This window comes from Babylonia areolata, chromosome 11, assembly GCF_041734735.1.
Source record: "Babylonia areolata isolate BAREFJ2019XMU chromosome 11, ASM4173473v1, whole genome shotgun sequence".
NCBI classification, from domain to species: domain Eukaryota; kingdom Metazoa; phylum Mollusca; class Gastropoda; order Neogastropoda; family Buccinidae; genus Babylonia; species Babylonia areolata.
Window position 1 is genome coordinate 11,151,552 of NC_134886.1, and position 23,736 is coordinate 11,175,287.

At 43.3% G+C, this 23,736-nt stretch overlaps 1 protein-coding gene across 1 annotated transcript in view; it reads left to right on the plus strand.

Annotated features, from left to right (window-relative positions):
• The first annotated feature begins 4,787 nt into the window (after positions 1–4,787).
• Positions 4,788–23,736, plus strand: part of LOC143287294 (uncharacterized) — a 53,997-nt gene continuing 35,048 nt past the window's right edge. Inside the window, exon 1 of the mRNA XM_076595239.1 lies at positions 4,788–5,441. Coding sequence (XP_076451354.1) covers positions 5,384–5,441 — 58 coding nt within the window. The 5' untranslated portion in view covers positions 4,788–5,383. The remainder of the gene's footprint in view (positions 5,442–23,736) is intronic.

Sequence of the window (23,736 nt, forward strand, 5' to 3'; positions counted from 1 at the left end):
ACGTTTTGGTCCTCAGCTCGTGTTCGACACGCAATCCTGAAAAGCCTTCTAACAGTGCCCTTGCCGTTCTACATTCTGTATCGTACCAGTCGTCTGTCTTCTTATCAACACATGCTCTAATTTGTCAGTTTAACCATACACTCCGCATTCTGCTTGATACAACTGTTAAAAGTGGCCAAGGCTCCGTTAGTATTACGATCGATAAGACTTACAGCTAATTCTTACGTTTTGCGAGTTTCTTCAGTATTCATCAAGTCAAGAAACATTGGTGCTTTGTCGCTAGTCCATGCAGTCTTCAAGAATCTAACACTTGTTCTTCTTCAGATACTTCCATTTTAACATTTTCATCTGGAAAATATATACATAATTCTAGTGGCACGTGATCAGAATAAGACATGTCTTTAACATTAAGTTCACAAAAGGAATGCAACATGGCAAACAAAACACACTTGACATTATAAAATGATCATTCACGCTGCTATCTGGATCTGAGATGTATGTGTAGCAACCACGATGGTCGCCATTACACGCACCATTCAAAATATTTAAATGAAACGTGGTACACACATTCAACAAAAGGTTAACATACTTATTCACAGTTTTGTCTGGAGATGTTCTGTTCATGCTGACAGGGTGACTTAAATGTAATGAATCAATAACACTTTTATCACAAAAATCTTCAGGCGTTACATCGGCACTTCTACTGTTGAAATCCGCTGATAAGACAATGTAAACGTCATCAAATGTTAACAAACAATCAGTTAAGCAATCTTCCTAAAAAAAATTTTTTTTAATCCATTATCGAGATCAAAATAGGAACAAAACCGGGTGAACCCTCAGGTGGTACATAAACACAAACAAACAAGATATCTTTGATCGTGTCTAACATCGCTTTATCTATTACGAAAACCATAATATCAGCACAATTCAAGTCAATAAACAAACAGGTCAATTATGTTCTTAATTAGTCAGACAGTTCCGCCTGAATAAAAACCATGATATGAAAAAAATAGCAAGGAAAAAAAAACTTTAGTCATAAAACTGTTTGACTGAAGTCTCAAGAAATGTTTAAACAAATAACACCAAAAGAACAAACAAATGCACTTTATGTCTCAATATCGGAAGTAGCCCATCAACATTCCAGTGTAATGTCTGAAATAAGTCAGTTATAACAGCACGTGCAGTTTGAACTCTTGTCAATCCGGCCAGCACGTCCCGCCACTGTCACTGTCATCGTCACGGGATTTGGGTGCACACGCACGTGGTGTTCCATCTTTGACCGGGTTCACAACCGGTGTCATGTTTTTGGATGTTCCCTTGGGCTTAACTGGGGAAAAACTACAATGCACATTCTGACGTACAGAAATGCCTACTGAAGAATAGCGGCCACAACCCTATTTCATTTTTACCAGATCCTCTTCACTGTCAGAGTGAATTCGGTCCCATCTATCACAAGATGATATTTACCATGGACGCTATGTTGTTCCTACTTGTTGCCTTCTTCTTCGTCATTCATGGGCTGCAACTCCCACGTTCACTCGTACGTACACGAGTGGGCTTTTACGTGTATGACCGTTTTTACCCCGCCATGTAGGCAGCCATACTCCGTTTTCGGGGGTGTGCATGCTGGATATGTTTTTGTTTCCATAACCCACCGAACGCTGACATGGATTACAGTATCTTTAACGTGCGTATTTGATCTTCTGCTTGCGTATACACATGAAGAGGATTCAGGCACAAGCAGGTCTGCACATTATGTTGACTTGGTAGATCGGAAAAATCTCCACTCTTTACCCACCAGGCGCCGAGATTGGAGCCCGGGGTCCTCAGACTGAAAGTTCAACGCTTTAACCACTCGGCTATTGCGCCCGTCTTGCCTTGTTCAAATGTAGTGTTAGTTTAGATCTTATTTCCTTTACTCTAAAAGAGAAATCTTTCCTGGTGAAAATTCCAGTGCCCTGCAATTTCCTCTTTGCCCTAAGTAGTTATCCCTATCTCTAAAAAAAACAAACTGGTACAGCACCCGTTTACTGGGGAGTTGGACTTGTGGTTCAGGCAGTGCAGTCTGTCGAAGGGGACGTCACTGGCCAGCTCCAACTCGTCGGTAGTCAGGCCCCTGACTGTTGCCTGAAGCTCCTCTGTCGTCTCCTTTTCCGATCTCTGCAGCCCATAGAAGAGGACGTTGTGCTTGGATCGACATTCAACGTCGTCCGTCTTCTCCATTTCGGCGACCCTTTTCCTTTCCTCAACTCGGCGTTTTCTTCGCGAAGATCGACACCTCGAAGCATGACAAAGCAAATCTTTGAAATCTCTTATGTTTTTCATCCCATCAAATTTCACTGAAACGTAAGCCACTGAGTATATGCATCACATCACTCAATCATGGGTCTTAAGACATGGACAACAGATCACTTTACGTGCCACTCACACTAGTTCGAGGAGAGGATGATGACGTACTGGGAACTAAGCTGGGTCTACTTCATATCATTACGGTACACCGAGACAACAGCAAACTGCCCCAGAACAAAAATTACAGGAGGCAACTGGCAAACATAACACCGTCTGACCTGGTCTTCACTAGCACTCTCAGCCCCAACATCCGGACGTTTTAAAACGTCCGCCTGGCAATGAAATTTGCACACACACAAAAAAAGACAAACAGTCCACATCTTGTCTTAAACTTAGCGTTTCAGAAGGCATGGTGATTTATCTTGCAGTCTGCAAAGGATGGCCGCACAAAACTGAGCTGACAAATTCGACATTTTAGTGAGAGTCTTCTCACGGGCTGTGTGCAGTCTCACAATTGTTTTCGCTCCGCCCTTAGGAGAGAGGACAGACAGACAGACAGACACAGACAGACAGACAGGCACAGACAGAGAGAACTCGAACCCGAACTCAAACTTGAATGTTTTATTGATGGTAAAAGGATAGACTACAAGTTTCTTTTCACCATGCCCTTACAACAACAAAATGATATTTTGTTAACAAATAAAAATTAATTAATTAATTAATTTTAAAAAAGAAACAACCAAATGAAGCAGAAAAAAGGAAGAACAAGAAGAAAATAAAGGAGGAGGAGAAGCAGGACGAAAAGACAACAACAGAAGAATTAAAAATTTAAAAAAAAGAAACAAAAAGAAAGGAAGAATGAAAAGGAACCCCCCCACCCCCCCACCACCCCCCCAAAAAAAACAAAAAAAAAACCACCAACCTGGAGAGATCACAATCCAATCTCAAGAGATTGAGAAACAAATCAAATGATCATTTCAAAAAAATTTACTGAGACCAAAATTTTTTTTAATTCTTTTAAAAAGTTATCAACTTGCAAATCTGTAAATCTTGTCTTAAGAATTTATTTAAAACAAAAACAAAAAACACCAAAATATATAAACCTAAACTAAATGGAAAAAGGGAACTCAAAATGTAGTTAAAAAGCAAAACAGAATATAACGATAATGTAACCATTCACTTCCGGTGATTTGGGAGAGAGAAGAGCGGAGGAGAGAGGGAGACAGGGGGTGGGTGATGGTCAGTGGAAAGCGATGAGGTGAAGAATACAAAAGAGAGCTACGGTTTTTCTAGAGGCTCACATACACCTCCATCCATCTCTCCGAGGCCATGGTCGTCACTACAGGTCATAACATGTTCTTCTGTCTCAGTTATGTATTAATTTTGGGAAGTCCCAAACTGGACTCTCGTTCTTTTAAGCTGTTCCTTTTCTATCGTTCTTTCTTTCAGCCGATGGCCTTGTACCCGCCTTCATCTTCCTTTTTCTTTCTTTAAAAAAAAAAAAAAATCTGTCGCATTTCTCAAGGATTCAGATCTTCAGGTTCAGGTTTTCAGAGATTTTGCCAGAGGTAGGCCTACTCTTTCACATTTCTTAAGACTTCACTCAACGCGAAAGTTCTACGGAAGTTATGTCCCTTGTACCACAGACTTCAGATTGAAGTCATCTAGTCTGAACATGACTGAGGACACTGTTTAACCTATAGTGTGTGGAGAGTGTGAGTGAAAATGTGTTAATTCCCATGTCGTGTTTAGCCGATAACAGCTGCAGTTTGAAGAAATATAATTATAGATGACTCTGCAATATAAATGTCTCAAAGATAAGTCCAGTCAATGTGTCCCAGTAATAATGAAGTACATTATGCTCACAGAACAGAGAACTAAAACGGTTTGTAAACTTTCCAATGCATATTTTACTACATGTTGACAAAAAAAATAGGACTCTGAGGTGTTTTCATGAGCCGGCGTAGTTCTTGCTGCCATCACCCCATCGCCTGTCAACAGGTCTGAGGTCTCGTTCCACTATTCGGCACCTCAGTGTTTGGTTGTTCATCTTGGGCAGTCCCTTCAGTATGACTCTGGCTTGTAGAGGTCCGCTTCACGGCCTTGAGTGCAGTTCTTCTTGTGGGGATCCTCCCTGCATGTCCTAACCAAAGTACGAGTTTGCATATCTGATGGCTCAGTGAGACGAGAGACTGATCTCTCTCTCTCTCCTTCTCTCTCAAACACACACACACACACACACACCTCCCCCCACCCCACTGCCATTCCCCGGTAAACAAGGTTTAGTGATACCCACATCAACACTGCAACACACACACACTTTTCCAACAGTAACCTTGTTGCGAACATCGCCGTGGCGACAGACTCGTCACAACGCCTTCACCATTCATCGGCATTCAATTCAAAGCCCCCCAGCTCGCTCCTTGCTGATTGGCTGAGACACCAAACGCTTCGTGCAACACACGCGACGGCATGCGCATATGCACGCCTTGCCGCAGAGCGTTCCATCACACAGAGCTCAGAGACAGCGAGGCTGCATGCAGCAGCTTCTTTGTGTGTTACCGTGTTGCTTCCATCGACCATGTTACAGTGTGCGGCGTGTTTGTGTGTATGAGACTGGGAGCTTGTGTGTTTTGGGGTTGTGCTTTTCGTGCAGTAGCAACACTGCATGAGATCCCGTTTGGGAGCACATAGATAGATTTTGTGAGGAAGGACGGTGTATCTCAGTAAATTTTAGATCCGCAGAGATTTTGTTTTAATCCGTCCTTGTAATACTGAAAACATCAACAGTACACGCACGCTCATACAGAGAAAGAAACGGAATTGAACTCGGCAAGACCCCAGCTTTTTTTTTTTTTTTTTTTTTTTTTTTTTCCAGCTGCAACATAATTTTCAACGGCATAAACAGGAACGATAAACGTGCGCCGTCAGAACAGGACGTTGATCACATAGCACGAGACAGAAATGAGTTGTAGGATGTCGCGCGAAGAGCAGTTTTTCAGTGACAGTCGTGCCATCCTTTGACAAGACGTGTTGGTGATGCTGATGATGAAGACTGGGTGTTGAGGGTTCAGTTCAGGCTGCTGACGGCATCATGGGCCAGTTGTGGACACGCTTGTTCAAACACAGGGACGTCAGGATTTTATTGCTGGGTGAGTTCATTGACTGCGTCATTGCCAGTGGCGGATCAATCCTCCGTCGATACGATATAAGTACCGTAGTATAGTATACTGTGTGTAAAAGCTGCACTGCTTTATTTCCAGATGATAGAGTGGAACTATTTTGGTGCCCGGTGTCACGTGTTGAAATTGATCTCTCTCTCTCTCTCTCTCTCTCTCTCTCTATCTCTTTTCTTTCTGAGATGACATGGGTGTTTGTGATGATTGCATCTGGTTTATGCAAACTCCGCCGGTTCAAAAGTTCACCACCGAGCACACACACACACACACACACACGCGGCACAAACACGCGCGCGCACACACACACACACACACACACAGAGAAACACTACACTACACACACAAAGTGACACTAAAACACACGCAACACTACGCTGCACTACACAACACACACACACACACACACACACACACAAACACACACACACACACACACACACCGAGTATTATGTCCATTAATTTCCCGGCGAATGTTTTTACCAGTTCACTCAACAGTGGTGATTGATAAGGACCCTGTAGCAGTTAGCATGCTTTATCATGCAGTATACCTACCGGTGTAGATATGTTTACTTATTCTCATTGAGTTCCACCTCCACTTGCTCTTCTTTTTTTCATCCATTTCTTCTCTCTGTCTCTCTGTCTCTCTCTGTCTGTCTGTCTCTGTCTGTTTGTCTCTCTCTCTCTCTCTCTCTCTCTCTCTCTCTCTCTCTCTCTCTCTCTCTGTCTCTGATATTTTTACTCATCTGTATCGTTATAGGCAGTCAAACATTTGTAATTTGTTATGCCCATTATGCAAAGAATCAACTGAAGATGAGGTCCATTTTGTGCTTAGTTGTCCAGCATTGATAAATATTAGAGAACGATTAATTCCACTCAAATTTTATAGACAGCCTTGTTTATTTAAACTCATTTTGTTATTGTCGTCTACGAACGAAACTATTGTACAACATTTTGCTTTATATGTGCATAGAGCTTTTAAACAACGCAATGCTTATGTAACGTAATTTTTTCTTTGTAGTAATATGCGACTTAATGTCAATTCCATGTGTACCCCCTTCTAAGGGGCTATGGCCTATATGAATAAAACATCTACATCTACATCTACATCTCTCTCTCTCTCTCTCTCTCTCATAGAGGAATTACATTGTCTGATATCAGTAGTAAAGTGTATAGTACAGTTATCAACCATAGGATTCAGGAGTATGTAGAAAATAACAACATAACAGGTGAACAACAAGCTGGGTTCAAAAGAGGATATTCAACAATCGATCACATGTTTACTCTTATGGCTCTAATTCAGAAACAGTTTTCCCTTAATCGTAAACTTTATGTAGCGTTTATTGATTTTGAAAAGGCGTTTGATTCTATTAATAGAAATTTACTATGGCCCATTCTGACAAAACATGGCATAACAGGGAAGCTTTTCAAATGTATTAAGAGTATGTATAGCGTTGTGAAAACAAGAATTAGGTGCGGTAACAAACTTACTGATTATATAAATTGTACAAGGGGGGTAAGACAGGGAGATGTTTGTAGTCCTATTTTGTTTTCATTGTTCATTAATGAATTAGCATTAGAAGTAATTGACCGGGGAAGACATGGTGCGAGATTTACAACTGATTTTATAGAACTATTTATATTATTACTTGCTGATGATATTGTCTTGCTCTCAGAAACAGCTACTGGTCTACAGACGCAATTAAATAACCTGAAAAATTCAGCTACTAACTTGCAATTAAAAGTTAATTTGGATAAAAGTAATATAATTGTTTTCAGGAAAGGTGGTTATTTGGCAGCAAGGGAAAGGTGGGTGTATGATGGTGCTGCCATGCCAGTTGTTAATGCTTACAAATATCTTGGAATTGTTTTTTCTACACGTTTGAGTTTTGTAGCTGCATGTAGGGATCTTTCAAGTAGGGCAAAAAATGCATTGTTACATGTTATGAAGAAATTATTTGTACTGAATAACAATTCTCTGGATATCTTTATTAAGATTTTTGATACCCAGATACAACCCATAGTACAATATGGCTCAGAATTATGGGGCTTAGATAAGAATGCTACTTTACAATGTGAATCTGTTCACTTATTTGGACTTAAAAGGTTTCTAGGAGTTGAAATGAGAACACCAAACGATTTAGTATACGGTGAGACGAATAGATATCCAATAAATATAAATTCTGCTGTGAGATGTGTTCGATACTGGTTGAAACTATTAAAAATGAACGAAGATAGACTACCACGGAAATCCTATAATATGTTGTATGATTTAGATGTTAGAGGGAAAAGAAACTGGGCTTCAAATATACGAACTTGTCTGTGTGAATTGGGATTTGGATATGTATGGGAATATCAAGGAGTCAGTAATGAGAATATGTTTTTGAAATCTTTTCGTCAACGTTTAATAGACTGTAGATGGCAAAACTGGGAAAGTCATGTCCAATCCAGTGATCGATTTTGTTTCTATAGAGCTTATACTTCTACACATTTAGTTAAAAATTATCTTTTGCTCAATATTGACAAACATTTACGATTCATATTAACACGATTTAGATTTGGTATTTCTGAAATCAATTTGCACAGGTATCGCTATAAAAATGTTAATCATTTAGAGAACTTGTGCCCTCTGTGCAAAGAGTCAATGGAAGATGAAGTTCATTTTGTTCTGAAGTGTCCTGTATTGCATAATATTCGTGTAAAATTTGTTTCAAAGAAATATTATGAATATCCTTGTTTGTTTAAATTTTGTCTATTGATGGCATCATCTAACGACAGTGTTATAAGAAATCTCGCATTGTACTTATATAAAGCTTTTAAGTTAAGAGAAATGGTATTGTCCTAATTTCTATAGTTTAATTGTATAAGCAGTTGAACGCTTATTGCCAGTTACGGTAATGTATGCATATCTTGTTATCGCCCCTCATTCATATGGGGCTATGGCCTTAATGAATAAATCATCTGCGTCTGCGTCTCTCTCTCTCTCTCGCGCGCGCGCGCGCGCGCGCGCGCGTGTGTGTGTAGTGTAATGTCTCTTTCTCCGCTCTGTGTGTGTGTGAGTGAGTGAGTGTGTGTGTGTGTGTGTGTGTGTGTGTGTGTGTGTGTGTGTGTGATTGCTAAGCCTTTTTGTTCAACGCAGCCCCACACTTGTACGCACAGACAAAACATATGCGCACCCTCATCAGTACACGCGCATAATCAGCAGTACATGTGTATACAAAGTTAAGTTCTATTCATAGTCTTCCTTTTTCCCTAACGCCACTAAATTATGTTAAGACTTTATACTAGAGAAAGAAAGAAACTCTGACACCGATACACACAGACACAGACACACACACAACACACACACACACACACACACACACACACACACACACATACACACTGACAAGAAACACTGACACACAGACAGACACAGACGCACACAGACACACACACACACACACACACACACTTAATGACGTTTCCGATTAATTCGTTTTCTTCTATATACTTATTTCTCTCTCTCTTTTTTTCTCCTTTTCTTTCTGTATTCTTTCAGCTGTTCTCTTCTTTTTGTTTCCTCGCCGGTTTTTGTTTTCTTTCTTTCTACCCGTAAATCCTCTCTTTCTTTCTTTCAAGTTCTTTCCTCTCAGCCACTATGACCGATGAGATGAACAAGACGTTGCCATAGGAATTCATGGCACTGCTGTTCAGTGTCAGCGGTCACAAGCCAGCGTCCAGTGGACAGTGCAGCCGCCAGAAATGACACGGCGGTCATGGCGATCGATGAGGTTATTAATTCCTTTCGGTCGTCGTCGGTCTCTCAGGATGACGATTCTGCACCCTCATCCCGTGCCCCCACCCCCACCCCGCCCTCTTGTCCTGTCCTCTATATACCATCCCCCACCCCCACCCCTTTGTCCTGTCCCCTATATACCATCCCCCACCCCTGGAGGGTTGTTGGGGAGGTGGAGAAGGAAAATTGGGTTTGCGGGGGAAGGGGGATGGAGGGGGGAAGGGGTCGTCAACTCCATGTGCCCGTGGGAGGCGGTCCTGCCCCCAGAGAGTCTGAAGACTGAGGGTGCTTTATGAAGATCTAGTCTGCCTGTTGATGGAGAGTCTGAAGACTGAGGGTGCTTCATGAAGATCTAGTCTGCCTGTTGATGGAGAGTCTGAAGACTGAGGATGCTTCATGAAGATCTAGTCTGCCTGTTGATGGAGAGTCTGAAGACTGAGGGTGCTTCATGAAGATCTAGTCTGCCTCTTGATGATGGAGAGTCTGAAGACTGAGGGTGCTTCATGAAGATCTAGTCTGCCTCTTGATGATGGAGAGTCTGAAGACTGAGGGTGCTTCATGAAGATCTAGTCTGCCTCTTGATGATGGAGAGTCTGAAGACTGAGGGTGCTTCATGAAGATCTAGTCTGCCTCTTGATGATGGAGAGTCTGAGAGAAAGGGGAGGGATGGAGGAGACGGGGGTAGGGGTCAGGAGTCTGGTGTCGGATCAGTGGTTGTCTAGTCAGTGGTGGGTGGGTTGGGGAGGGTGTAGGGAGGGGGGGGGTAATGAAATAAAACGAAATGAAATGTTGTCATATACTGGTAAAAGAAGAAGCACAACATTGTTGGACATCCAGCCTTCTGGGCAAAAACCGAAAGAAAAAAAAATTGAGGACAGCTAATATAGGAAATAATATAAACATACATAGAACATACTATTTATGAGCCTATATGTACAGTACAAAATCATAAGTAAACTATTAAGTAAAGGAAAGCTGGGGGAGGGAGAAAGTAAGAATAAAACAGGAAAAGAAACGGAGGAGGTAGAGAAAGACAGAAAGACACGGGAAGAGGGAGACATGAACACATAATATTCAGTGAAATGTTGTGTTATATAATGTATGATTGTCGTATTCGACTTTGACCATCAGAACAACAGAGAAGACAACTGCTGTCCCGACTATCTGGGCTAGAATTTGATGATAGTGGAGAATGTCTTGCCCAAGTTACATCCCCACTCTCTCGGCCAAGAGGGTGTTAGGACAGTCGGCTTTGGGATGGTTCCAAAAGGCCAGCTGGCCCCTAAGGCTGCAGCACAAAGAACCAGTGCAATTTTGCTTCCTATTTTGAGAGTCATAATCCTTCTCAGAAGACTGAGCTGTAAATGATTTCCCATTGCAACGGAGAAACCATTGATGATACAGCTCTCACTTTGCTGTTGGCCCAACTGTAAATTTATGTCTATCACATAATAAAGCATTGCTAATTCACATATATCGCATTACATACGCATGATGCACGTGTTTTCAAAAATAGGATGTTTTTAGAATAATGCGGTAACTTAAAGACAGGATCATTCATTCTGCAAGCTACCCCGTGAGTAAGAAGGACAGGGCCTGAACAGAGCGATTTTCTGAACCGGAGGGATGGGGGGTGAAGCAAAACCAGACATGATTTTAAGCATTAACATAGCCCTGTTATATATATATATATATATATATATATATATATATTTTTTTTTTTTTTTTTTTTTTTTTTTTTTTTTAGTGGAGTAATATCCAGAGCTCTTAATCAGGTGAATTTAACGACGAAAACTAAAAGAATCAGGTTTATCGCTCGTATATGTCAAATCAAAAGAGGTATCGGAGTATTTTCACTTGCTAAATCCCATGTTCTTGAAGCGTCATCAACGTGGGAGTCAACATAAGCATTTTTTTTTTTTAAATGCGACAATGAAGATTGAAAATGCTTTATTTAAGAGATTGAAAATGCTTTATTTAAGATAGTTGATAACTATTTCTTATACTTTTTTGGTGTACATCAGTCTAATGTAATGTGACCATGGTTAATTATTGTCAAATTGTAATACCATTAATTTCATGGTTGTCTACGTCTTCGTCAAACAGGCGCTGTGGCTACATTTGTTAAACGTTGGACTTATGATCCAGTGATCAGATTTCGAGGCCTTGTCTCGGCATGGCGCTATGTTCTTGGGGAAAAAACCCACTTTACTCCGAATCAGTTTCCTCACTCCAGCCAGGGAACGGGTACCTGACTTTGGTCAGGGAAATGAAAACGATGGAAGGACGGAGGAATAGGACCTGCTTTCCTGTGCCGAGCCCAATACACAGTGGGTGTGAATCCACCGCTTCCATGGCTACTAAGGTCACGAGATCATTAACCTCTTTAAACTCTTTGACTTCTTTGCCATTGATTGGAACAGACGAACGGTTTACAATCACATTTTGACGCTTTTGTCTTATTGTAATTATCATGCATTTAGTTTTGGGGGCATTTTTTGGGGGAACACTCACACACACACACACACACACACACACACACACACACACACACATTACTTGTCACCTAGACACATCACAGGAAACACAGCAGGGTCACCCTGTGGTCTGCCATGAACTAGGAAGACGGGTTTCTCCAGAGCACTTGTTGCCCAGTTCGTTTTATCACTGTTTGTTTCCTGACCTGACTTGTGTCACAACACTGTCTGCAATGCTAAACAGGCCATGCATTACATGTCCTGTGGTGGGTGTGTGTATATTGTATTGTATTGTGTCGTGCTGCATCACTCTTTTGTCGCAACAGATTTATCTGTGTGAAATTGGGGTTGCTCTCCCCAGCGAGAGCGAGTCAGTACAGTGCAGCGTTGCCTTTTTCTGCCTGCAGGTGTATCGGTTGCCCTGTCAAAGTGGATTTTACTACAGAAGTTTGTTAGAGACAATCCTTTTGTTGCCGTTTTCTCACATGCGTTAAGTACATGCTGCATACCGGACCTCGGTTAATCGTCTCATCCCAATGAACAGCGTCCAGACCACCACTCAAGGTCGAGCGGGGGCGGGAAGGCTGGGGGGGGGGGGGGTATGGGATTGGAACCAGTGTGCTCACATTCTCTCGCTTCCTAAGTCACGTGGATGCGTTTCTACCAGGCCACCATGTAAGCCCACGTTTTCTCGCTATCCCACGTTTTCTCGCTATCCCACGATTTCTCGCACTTTGTGAGAAATCGTGGGGTTGCGAGAAATCGTGGTCGTTCCTCTCCCACGTTTTCTCTCAATTGCGAGAAATCGTGGGAGGCGCCCCCCCACGATTTCTCACATTGTGTGAGAAATCGTAGGAAGTGCCTCTTATATTAATCAAAAAGATTTTCCTTTGTCATCGGAGTTGGGTTCTTGTATTTTCCCAAAGCAAATGTAGGAGAGAAACGAGAAATGGGAGCGACGACAACGACGATCAAGATAATGACAGTGGCGTCAGTGAAGAAATCAACAATAGATGGTGAAGTTGATGACACAGTACTTGTTTTTAAAGAAAACTGTGTATGTATATGAGTAAGTGAGTTGGTGAGTGGGTGAATGAGTGAGTGAGTTGGTGTGTGTCTCTGTGGCAGTAGTAGTAGTTTTCAGTTTAACGTCTCCCACTTGAAGTGATATTAGACGGGGAAAAAAGGTGGGAGGGGGGTACAGGGCGGGGGAAGGGGGTGTTGGGGGGGTGTTGGTCAGAGGGTGAAGAATGGTGTGTGTGTATGTGTGTGCGCATGTGTGTGGGTGTGTGTGGTGGGGAAAGATACAGAGCATTGGAAAAAATAAAAGGGAGACATAGGCATAATAGCAGGAAACGCTAACATCAAACAACAACAACAACAACAAATGTTCCATTGGACTATGCAGCAAACCTTCTGCAATATCAGGTAACACTTTGACATTGTCAAAAATACATTCACAGTATGTGTGTGTGTGTGTGTGTGTGTGTGTGTGTGTGTGTGTGTTTCCTTTTGGGTGTTCTTTTGGCAGGTTGACTTGTTCTTTTCTTTCATTTTGTTTTTTGAAATAATATTTTCTTGTTCTGAGTTCCCCTTATTTTAGTATAAAAAAAAAGATTTCTTTTGTCATCGGAGTTGGGTTCGTGTCTTTCCCCAATGCAAATCTAAGAGAAAAATCAGAGAGAAGAAAGGAAAGAGAAAGAGGGGGGCGACGACAATGACGATAATGATAAAGACAGTGGCGTTATTGAAGACATCAACAGTAATGACACTGAAACACATCTATCTATTGTATTTCACAAAAGATGGATTACTGCAGTGCATTGACCTCAAATTCAACATGGGAATCAACAGCAAACAAAGAAATTGTTAAGGCAATGTACATAACTCAAACAGAAATGTATGATATGATATGATGTAACATGTTATGATATGACGTAATGTAACATTGATAATATGTATAGTATAATATAATATAATATCATATAATATAATAAGACTTGAACCGAATCTTTCCCGAGGGATGTAACAGGTAATGACATAAAAATGTTTCAACTCTACATAAATATGATAGAAAAAGAGATGTTTCACAATGCTTTATCCTCATGTTGGGAGCGTGAAAACAGGACCAAACAGTTTTGATGTTTGTTGTGATGCAAACTTTTCTGTCATATCTGTTAGAATGTTCTTCATTTCATGCTTGCTCATTCGTTCATCTGTTTGTGTCAGCAGGTTTTCGCATGTAGCATTGCACTGGAAATAGATTCTCGGTTTCATAGAAGACACTTAGAACATGGAAATATTTATAGAAAAAACTGAATGAAAGAAGACCAAATCAACCAGACAAGTAACACACATAAAGGAATTCTCTCTCTCTCTCTCTCTCTCTCTCTCTCTCTCTTTCTCTCTCTCTCTCTCTCTTTCTCTCTCTCTCTCTCTCTCTCTCTCTCTCTCTTCTCTCTCTCTCTCTCTCTCTCTCTCTCTCTCTCTCTCGCACACACACACCCACACTCACACACACACACTCACACACACACATACTCACTCACTCACTATCTCACTGACATACACAGACATCCACACTTTTTTAAACCAGTACTGTGCCATCACCTTCACCGTCTGTTGTTGATGTCTTCGCAAACACTGTCATTATCATGATCTTGTCGTTTCCCCCATTTCTCGTTTCTTTTTCTCTCTCTCATTTTTCTCTTAGATTTGCATTGGGAAAAGACAAGAAACCAACTCCGATGATACGGGAATTATTTTTAATAAAAATAAGGGGGACTTCCCACGATTTCTCACACATTGTGTGTGTGTGTGTGTGTGTCTCTGTGTGTGTGTGTGTGTGTGTGTGTGTGTGTGTGTGTGTGGAATGTTCCAGGGTATTTTTCCCTGGTGTCGAATCGTGCTTAAGTGCACAGATACATGCATGTTTGCTTGGACAGGATACATTTTCTTCGCAGCAGTCTTCAGCAACAAGAAGAAAGCCACACACATACGCTCGCGCGCGCGCGCACACACACACACGCACACACACACACACACACACACACACACACACACGCACACACAACTGACAACTTGCCTGGGTGACAACTGTGTGGTAAATACAAAATACTCTGCCCAGCGTTTGTGTTTTTACCACAGCTATGTACACACCTTTCTGTGCCCGAGTCTCTGCACAGCACGAGTCATGGAATTGGAAAAGACTATCTTGAATGAAGGGAGCTGAGATCAATACCAGTGCCTCCGAGTTATCTTTCTGCTCGCGATAAAGACAGACCCGCGACACGGGTACACTCTATGGAGACTACCACAACAAAACGTCACCGGGGAAAAAAAAAAATGATGACGACTTCTATGTTTCGTGGCTGCTGTGTTCAATAATGTTTCTATCTTTGTGCTTGCGTATGACCTTACAAAACTTATGTTTGACAAAAAGGAAGTATTTTAAAAGGTGATGACGATGACAGTGTGATGTAAGTGGATGTGGTGATGACGGGGACGTCGCTATGAATGAGACCACGTGAGTGAACGATAACAATAGGTTCGAGATTGCTTTAAAACCGATCATTTGGGTATTCATAGCGATGCAATCAATTCCATCAACCATCCAACAAACAGACTAACAGAGAAACGGAGGCGTGCGTGCGATACAAACTTGGTAGAAATATTATTTTGAAACAGTGTAACAACACTGACAACACAGAGAGAGAGAGGCACGCGCTTGTGTGTGCTTGCGTTGTAATAATGTTCTATGGTTAATTACCAGACCAATGTTAATTTAACATTGTAAGACATTTCTACCAAGTCGTTAAAATTGTGACAACATTATAGTCATATTATAATTATTGTTAACATCGTTATGTTTACATTATTCCACTGTTTTCTTTTTAACCATCCTAACATTTACCGCGGGGTGATCCTGATGTGGGAGCCGTTTCAGACCCGACATTGTGGCTGCCGCACCTGCAACTGTGGTTCACACAGAACTCCCGTGCGGATTGATTTTCACCGAGGGCTTCAAAAGATGAAGAGCAAAACTGTGGGAGGGATTTAGTTGGGATGGAGTGGACGGGAGAGAGGGGGATGAGGGGGGGGGGGAGGTCGATTCTGAAAAGCGCATGTAATACGCAGTGTCGGTGACCAGTTTCATTGAACAGACCAAGCGCAAGGTTCAAGGGAGTTGAGCTGGCTCGTGCAGACAAGCATCAGATAGGTCACAGGCCAATCAAACAGGGCTCAGATCCCGTCGGGCAAACTGATTTTTTTAGTCCTGTATCTTCTCGCCATTGTGACTTGCCAGGGACCTGTACAGACACCTCCAGGGACCTGTAGAGATACACCTCTAGGAACCTGTAGAGACACACCTCCAGGGACCTGTAGAGACACCTCCAGGGACCTGTAGAGAGGGACCTGTAGAGACACCTCCAGGAACCTGTAGAGACACACCTCCAGGGACCTGTAGAGAGGGACCTGTAGAGACACCCCAGGGACCTGTAGAGAGGGACCTGTAGAGACACATCCCTCCAGGGACCTGTAGAGAGGGACCTGTAGAGACACCCCAGGGACCTGCAGAGAGGGACCTATAGAGACACACCCCTCCAGGGACCTGTAGAGACACCCCAGGGACCTGTAGAGAGGGACCTGTAGAGACACCCCAGGGACCTGTAGAGACACCCCAGGCATCTGTAGAGAGGGACCTGTAGAGAAGGACCTATAGAGACACACACCTCTAGGGACCTGTAGAGACACCCCAGGGACCTGTAGAGAGGGACCTATGGAGACACACCCCTCCAGGGACCTGTAGAGACACCCCAGGGACCTGTAGAGACACCCGAGGGACCTGTAGAGAGGGACCTGTAGAGACACCCCAGGGACCTGTAGAGAGGGACCTGTAGAGACACCCCAGGGACCTGTAGAGACACCCCAGGGACCTGTAGAGAGGGACCTGTAGAGACACACCCGTCCAGGGACCTGTAGAGAGAGACCTGTAGAGACACCCCAGGGACCTGTAGAGAGGGACCTGTACAGACACATCCCTCCAGGGACCTGTAGAGATAGCCCTCCAGGGACAGCTTCCTGGAGAAAGAAAGAGGAGCCCAGCTGTCCACTGTCTTCATTGCAGTGAATGGAACGGTGTGACGTCATGGCAGGAAGACCGGTATCACCCTGAACCTTAAATCACCTCTAACCTCAAAGAGTGCGTCTTTTATTCAGGAGATTTTTTTTTTTTTTTTTTAAGAATTTTAAAGAAGTAAATACTGAAAGCAAAAACAAAACATTCCCAGTTTCACAATGGGGAGAAAAACAAGTGAATTGATTAGGATATCTTTCCACTGTCACTGCTGCTCACACTCCATTTCTATATTAGACGAAAAATAGTCAGATAAAAGATTCAGAAATCATTATTGCTTTCATTCTAATTTTCTAATTTTCGTGTGGGGAAAATCTTATGTTGATTTTATAAGACTGTCAGCCAGTAACTGCCTATATTCCAGTTTTCATGGTGGGGAAAAACAGGATTTGATTTCATTATTGGTAATCAACTGTCGTTAGCCCCACTGCTAACGTTCCAATTTTAATGACAGAGGGAAAAAAATCAGAAACTGGTTTCATTGGGCCGTCAAGCAGTTGTCATTATTTGTTACATTCCAATTTTCATGCTGGGGAAAAAAATCAGAATTTGATTTCACAAAGCTGTGAGCTAGTTTGTTACTGATGCCAGCTTTCATTGGGGTTTTTCACAATAGAGGAACACCACAATCTGAATTTATCGGTTGTGCGTCACAAGTCCGTGCTGCTTTTCTCGCAGCGAAGCATGGCGGAAAAGGGAGGGAACGGAGGAGGGAGGGGTGGGTGTGTGTGTGTGTGTGGGGGGGGGGGGGGTGGAAGCACGTGATCCCTGTCTCCAGTCATTGACTTCAGGCGGCGGGGCGGAAAAGTGGAGAACTGTCGAGAAGTGTGGCGGGCAGGGTCGATAGGAAGACACTGACTGACCCTTGCCACGTCATGGTGGTGAAGGAAGGAGAGGGGTGAGGGGAGGTTCAGGGCTGCTTGAGTATCGATCTGCTCTCTCTCTCTCTCTCTCTCTCTCTCTCTCTCTCTCTCTCTCCGTGCTTCTCTCCCGCCCACCCCCCTCTCTCTCTTTCTCTCAGTGTGTACGTGTGGTTTGTTGTGATGTGGTATGACTATGGGTGTGTGTTTGCGTGCGCGTGCGTGTGTGTGTGTGTGTGTGTTTTCACTCAAGTGTTAGAACACCATTGTAGGCTGGCGTAACTGTCTGAGTAGTTCACACACACACACACACACACACACACACACACACACACACACACGCAAACACACACACACAAACACACACACACACACAAGGGAGACACCACCACCCCACACATAATGATGCGCACAGATATGTACTATCGCCATACCTCGAGTTTGTTTTTGTTCCAACGGCGACACTTCCATTGAGAGTAAACACCCAGACAGATTTCCACGCTCGCCATCTCCCCCCCCCCCCCCCCCCCCCCGACCTTGAATGGTCTGGACGCTAGTCCTTCGGATGACACAATAAACCGAGGGCCTGTGTGAAGCATGCACGTAGCGCAAGTAAAAGAACCCACGGCAACAAAAGGGTTGTCTCTGGCAAAACTCTACACAAAAATCCACTTCGACAGGAAAAACAAGTACGCATGCAGGCAGCAGAGAAATGGTGGTGCCGTGCTGTAGTGACGCGCTCTCCCAAGGGACGAAAAGCAGCCCGAATTTCACACAGAGAAATATACTGTGCCTAAAGGCAATACAATGCAATACAGTACAATCAAACAATACAATACAATACAACAATACAATACAATACAATAAGGGACAGAGAGCAGCCCGAATTTCACACAGAGAAATATGTTGTGACTAAAGGTAATACAATACAATACAATACAATAAAAAGTGATTACCTACTTGTGATACTCAGCAAGATTGCTCTTTCAAGTCAATCATGAAAACTTTTAAGCTCGCGAATTTTAAACAGTGACTATTCATTCAACCACAACATTAATTAATGATCAGCCAGCAGAGAAGAGGGTGCAACTTTTACCGCCAGCATGCAATAAACTTCCACCGGGTGGCCAGAGAGGAAATACTCATCGAGGTATTGAACTGATTCTGTAACGGAATGCTGGAAGACCATTTAACGAGGTGTGAGATGTTTCAATACACTAATTGTCATAAAAACCAGTTTTGTTGAAAACGTAAAGTGGGCAAAGTTTGTCATCACCTTTTCCCAGAGGATGATACAGTGTTCTGTCCTTGGTCATTCCCTCAGTAAAGTGAACACGTCAGTAAATCCCCTTTGATGATCTATTTCTACACCCCTATACTGAACACTGATCTGGGGGGAGTAGCGCGTTGGGTCCATGCTTTAGTCAGGCATCTGCCCCCCCACGCACCCCCCAGCCCCCTCCCCCCAGCCCCCTCCCCGCTTTTTCAGCAGATGTGATGCAGCGTATCTGTATTGACGTCAGTATTTGACGTCTCCTTGAAACTGACACTGAACTTGTAGACGTTGGTTTATTTTTAGCCACAAGGGCTGCGTGTTGTGTGGCTTGGTCAGAGAGGAGAAGATGGGGCCAGTCAAAGACAGACATCAGCTGTGTGCACCTGGTTGCCACAGAAGCTCAGGTGAGAGGGGTGGGGTGCGGGGGAAGGGGGGGGGGGGCAGGGGAGGGGCGGTGAGCACATGGGCGGGGTGTGGGTGGGGGGTATGGATCAGAAGGCTGTGGTGATGAAAAGTAGAACGAGGGAAGGAGAGGCTGGGTGAGGAGGTGCTGCCTGGCTGAGGTTGTCCTTGATAGTTATCTGCGCAATCCATGGCAGACTATTCGTATGTCTTTTAAATCTTCTCGTGTTTGTGTGTGTGTGGTTTTTTGTTGTTGTTGTTGGTGGGTGGTTTTTTTTTGGTTTGTTTGTTTGTTTTGTGTGTGTGGTTTTTCTTTTGTTTTAATGAAACTTTGGGAACAGCACCTTGATTATCTTAATGGTTGGAGAAATACAAGAAGGGTTCGTTTTGCGAAAGGTGATAAGCCTTGTGTGTGTGTGTGTGTGTGTGTGTGTGTGTGCTCCTAGTACTACTGCTGAAGTTGCTGCTACTCCTAATACTAGAACTACTAGGCATACTATTACACACACACACACACACACACAGAGAGAGAGAGAGAGAGAGAAACACACACACACACACGCACACACACACACACACACACAGAGAGAAACACACACACACGCACACAGAGAGAGAGAGAGAAAGAAACACACACACGCACACACACGGAGAGAGAAAGAAACACACACACACACACGCACACACACACAGAGAGAAAGAAACACACACACACACACACACATGAACGAGGGAAGGAGTAAAAAAAAGATATTTCACAGGATGCATCACAAACAAGAGCACGAAAAACCCAGACAGGAGTAAACACCGGTCGACAACTAAAGAAAGAAACATTGTCCATCTGAACGAAACCACACAGACAAAAGATTGTGCTTTCTCTTTCTTTTTTTATGCTTTTTTTTTCGTTTGACCCCCCCCCCCCCCCCCCCCCCCCCCCCCCCCCGCCTACACATTTTCTGTGTCAGAAATGAATCACACACAGCCGTACTGTCTGATGTGGAACAGTGCTGATGGGTGTCTAATGCTGCACGTGCCGACACAGCGTCTGAAATTGACTCCACGTTACGTTTTGACTCCACGGGAGTGGGACCAGATACACTCCCTTTGGAGTTATTTCAGAGCAGGCCGTTTTTCTTTCGCTTTCCCCATCCCCCGCTCCACATCAACGCCGCCCCTTTTATAACACACTTTTTCTTCTCTTTTCTTTAAATCAAGACACATCTCGAGGGGATCAGTTTGGGGCAAAACTAGGGCTCCATCCCCTTCTGCCCCAAAATGAATCCAAGTGGTACTGCCCCAAAATGAATCCAAGTGGTACTGCCCCAAAATGATTTCCCATGGACTTATTTTGGGCTGGCCAAATACACTCCACTTATGTTCGCGTGGAGTTGATCTGGTATAAACTGAAAGACAGGTGAAAAGATGCCGGCCAGCCCACACTGACTCATGGACTGGAGGGTGTTTGGGGCAGCCCAAAATTTACTCCATCCTGTTCTTCACCAAGAAAATACTGATTCGTGTTTTCTGAATAATTTGACAAGGTTTTTATTTCAAGGGCATGGAGTCACTTCAAGGTCAGGGCTGGGGTCTGCCTGGGCTAACCTAGCACTGGAGTCATTTCAGGCCACCCCGAGAACAACTCCATGGAGTAAACTTTGGGGGGCGTCATTCTGGCGCATGACACCGGCAGCAGGGCTAGCAGAATGATGAAGACTTCTTCAAAGCCAACACAGATAAACTGTCACAGCACAATGTTTGCTTGTGTTCCTACGAAACGAAGAATTATGAAAGATCTCCCTGACTGAGAGAGAGAGAGATGAGGGGGTGGGGGGTGAGGGCATAAAAGTTTAAAACGGATAAAAATTGCTGGTCTAGGTGGAATCGTTCACGAAATACTGAAAAATGCAAAAAGTGCAGTTCATGATTTTCTATCAGATCTTTTTAACCAAATCTTCTGAATGGGGCCTTTCCAACTGAGTGGTCAAAATTTGAAATTGTACCAGTACATTAAAAAGGCAACATCAGTTATCCAGATAATGCTAGCTTTAACAAACTTATTTGGCAAAATCTCAAAATCTTTACAAGCGTTTTGAATAAAAGACTTAAAATGGACGGAGAAGGGAGAGAAAAAACCCGACAGGTAAGCAGGGGACACAACACCAGTCATCACATTTTTGGCAATGTACTATTTAGTTAACGCTAACTTTCCAGAAGCTAAAAACTATTCACAGCGTTTCGTGATTTCAGAAAGGCGGTTGACTCAGTGAATAAGAAAATGATATGGGATGTTTTAATTAAGGAAAATAAGTATCAGTGGGAAGTTATATTAAGCACTGAGATGAATCTATGATACTGATTTGACCAGTTTTCATTCGTGATATTTCACTGCAAAACGAGTCAGGCCACAGGTCAGAAGCAGCAAGAAAGGGAAGGGGGTAGTCGCAGTTTGCAAAACAGAAACATATGAAAACAAATTGTCCTGAATTTAAAAAAAACAACAACAAAAAACAAACAAAAACCATCAAAGTAGAAGCGTAAGGTTTGTGCTTCCTACAGGTGCAGGTCCAAACTATGAATGCCCAATTAAGATGGGTCAGAAGTTGGTCCAAAAGCAAAAGTGAGATCTGTTTTATCAATGGTTTCTCAACTGCAATGGGAAATCTTTGACAGCTTAGTCTTTTGTGAAGGACTATGACTCTCAAACTAGGAAGCAAAATTGCACTGGCTCTTAGAGCTGCAGCACTGGGGGCTAGTTGGCCTTTGGGAACCATCCCAACGCCGACTGTCCTAAAACCCTCTTGGCCGAGAGAGTGGGGATGTAACTTGGGCAAGACACTCTCCACTATTATCAAATTCTAGCCCAGATAGTCGGGACAGCAGTTACCTCCTCTGCTGTTCTGATGGTCACAGTGAATGACAGATTGTCATACAGAAGGGTGGGTTTAGGAATATTAACAAATCAGTTCGTGTATCAGTTTAAACATGTTTTTGAATATCAGTTTAAACATGATTTTCTTTCTTTCTTAGAGACTTTTTTCTGTCTTTCTCTCCCCCCCCCCCCCCCCCCTCCTTTTTTTTGTGGGGGGCGGTTCCTGCCTTCTTCTCTTGTTTAAGATGCATCATGCATCCCACTGAAGTTGATCAGTATCAAAGTAACAGATCGTCTTTTTGTGAGTTGTAATCGTGTGTTTGTGTGTGTGTGCGTGTGTGTGCGTGTGTGTTGTTGTTGTTTTATTGTTGTTGTTTTTAGTTTTGAATCTGTGCATACATATATATATTTTTATTTGCTGATTAAAAAGAAACATAAGAGACAGAGAGAGACTGACATTGATCATGTCTGTTGACAATGAATACTTTGTCGGTGGAGGTAGCTGCTTTGTCCCTTTGTTGATTGTACTGCTTCCTCTTCCCCAAGTTGAGGGCTGCTTGCAAGTGCTTGCAGAAAGTCGCGTTTTGTGTGCTGCTGAATGTGGCCTGTGTTCTACTGTGGGATGTGTCCTTTCCCTCCTTGATATCCTTATCATGTCAGCATATTGATGTTTGTAATCCCCTCCCCTCTCTCTCCCCCCTCTCTCTTTCTCTGTGTGTCTATCAGGTTGTCTCTGCATGCTTCAAAATCTTTTCTTTGTAGATAGTTTATAAATAGTAGCATACGAAGAGGGAAATGACGCACAGGCTCTGATACCAGCATACACAGACAGATAATCCCCCACCCCCCCACAAACACACACCTCCACCCCTCCACCACCACCACCTTTACACACACACACACACACACACACACACACACACAATGCACGCGTGCAGAATCCCCTGCTACTGTGCAAAGAGAGATAGTGGAGAGGCGGGAACAATGACCGATTTGACAGAAACCTGTCTTATCTGCTGGAGAAAAACTACACACGGTCTCGTCAGGTGCACCTACGTGTACACACGAACCACTTGCTCGGCGCGCACACACTCACACACACACACACACACACACACACACACACACACACACACTACACACTCACACACACACACACACACACACACACACACACACACACAGATGCACACTCACACATAGGTACACAATATTAGCTAAAGCTATGCGTGCGTGTGTGACTGTGCGTATTTGTATGTATGTGTGCACGCGCGTGCATGTACAGAAAATTAATATACTTCGATTTTTCTCTCTGTGTGTGTGTGTGTGTGAGTGTGTGTGTGTGTGTGTGTGTGTACTGACACCAGTGAGCACCTCACTGTGCGTCAGGGCGTTGTGTTGTTTTCCTGGAGAGTGGTTGGAGGAGGATAACAGGGCACACGCGCGCTACAGTCCATAAACGCACCTCCTCC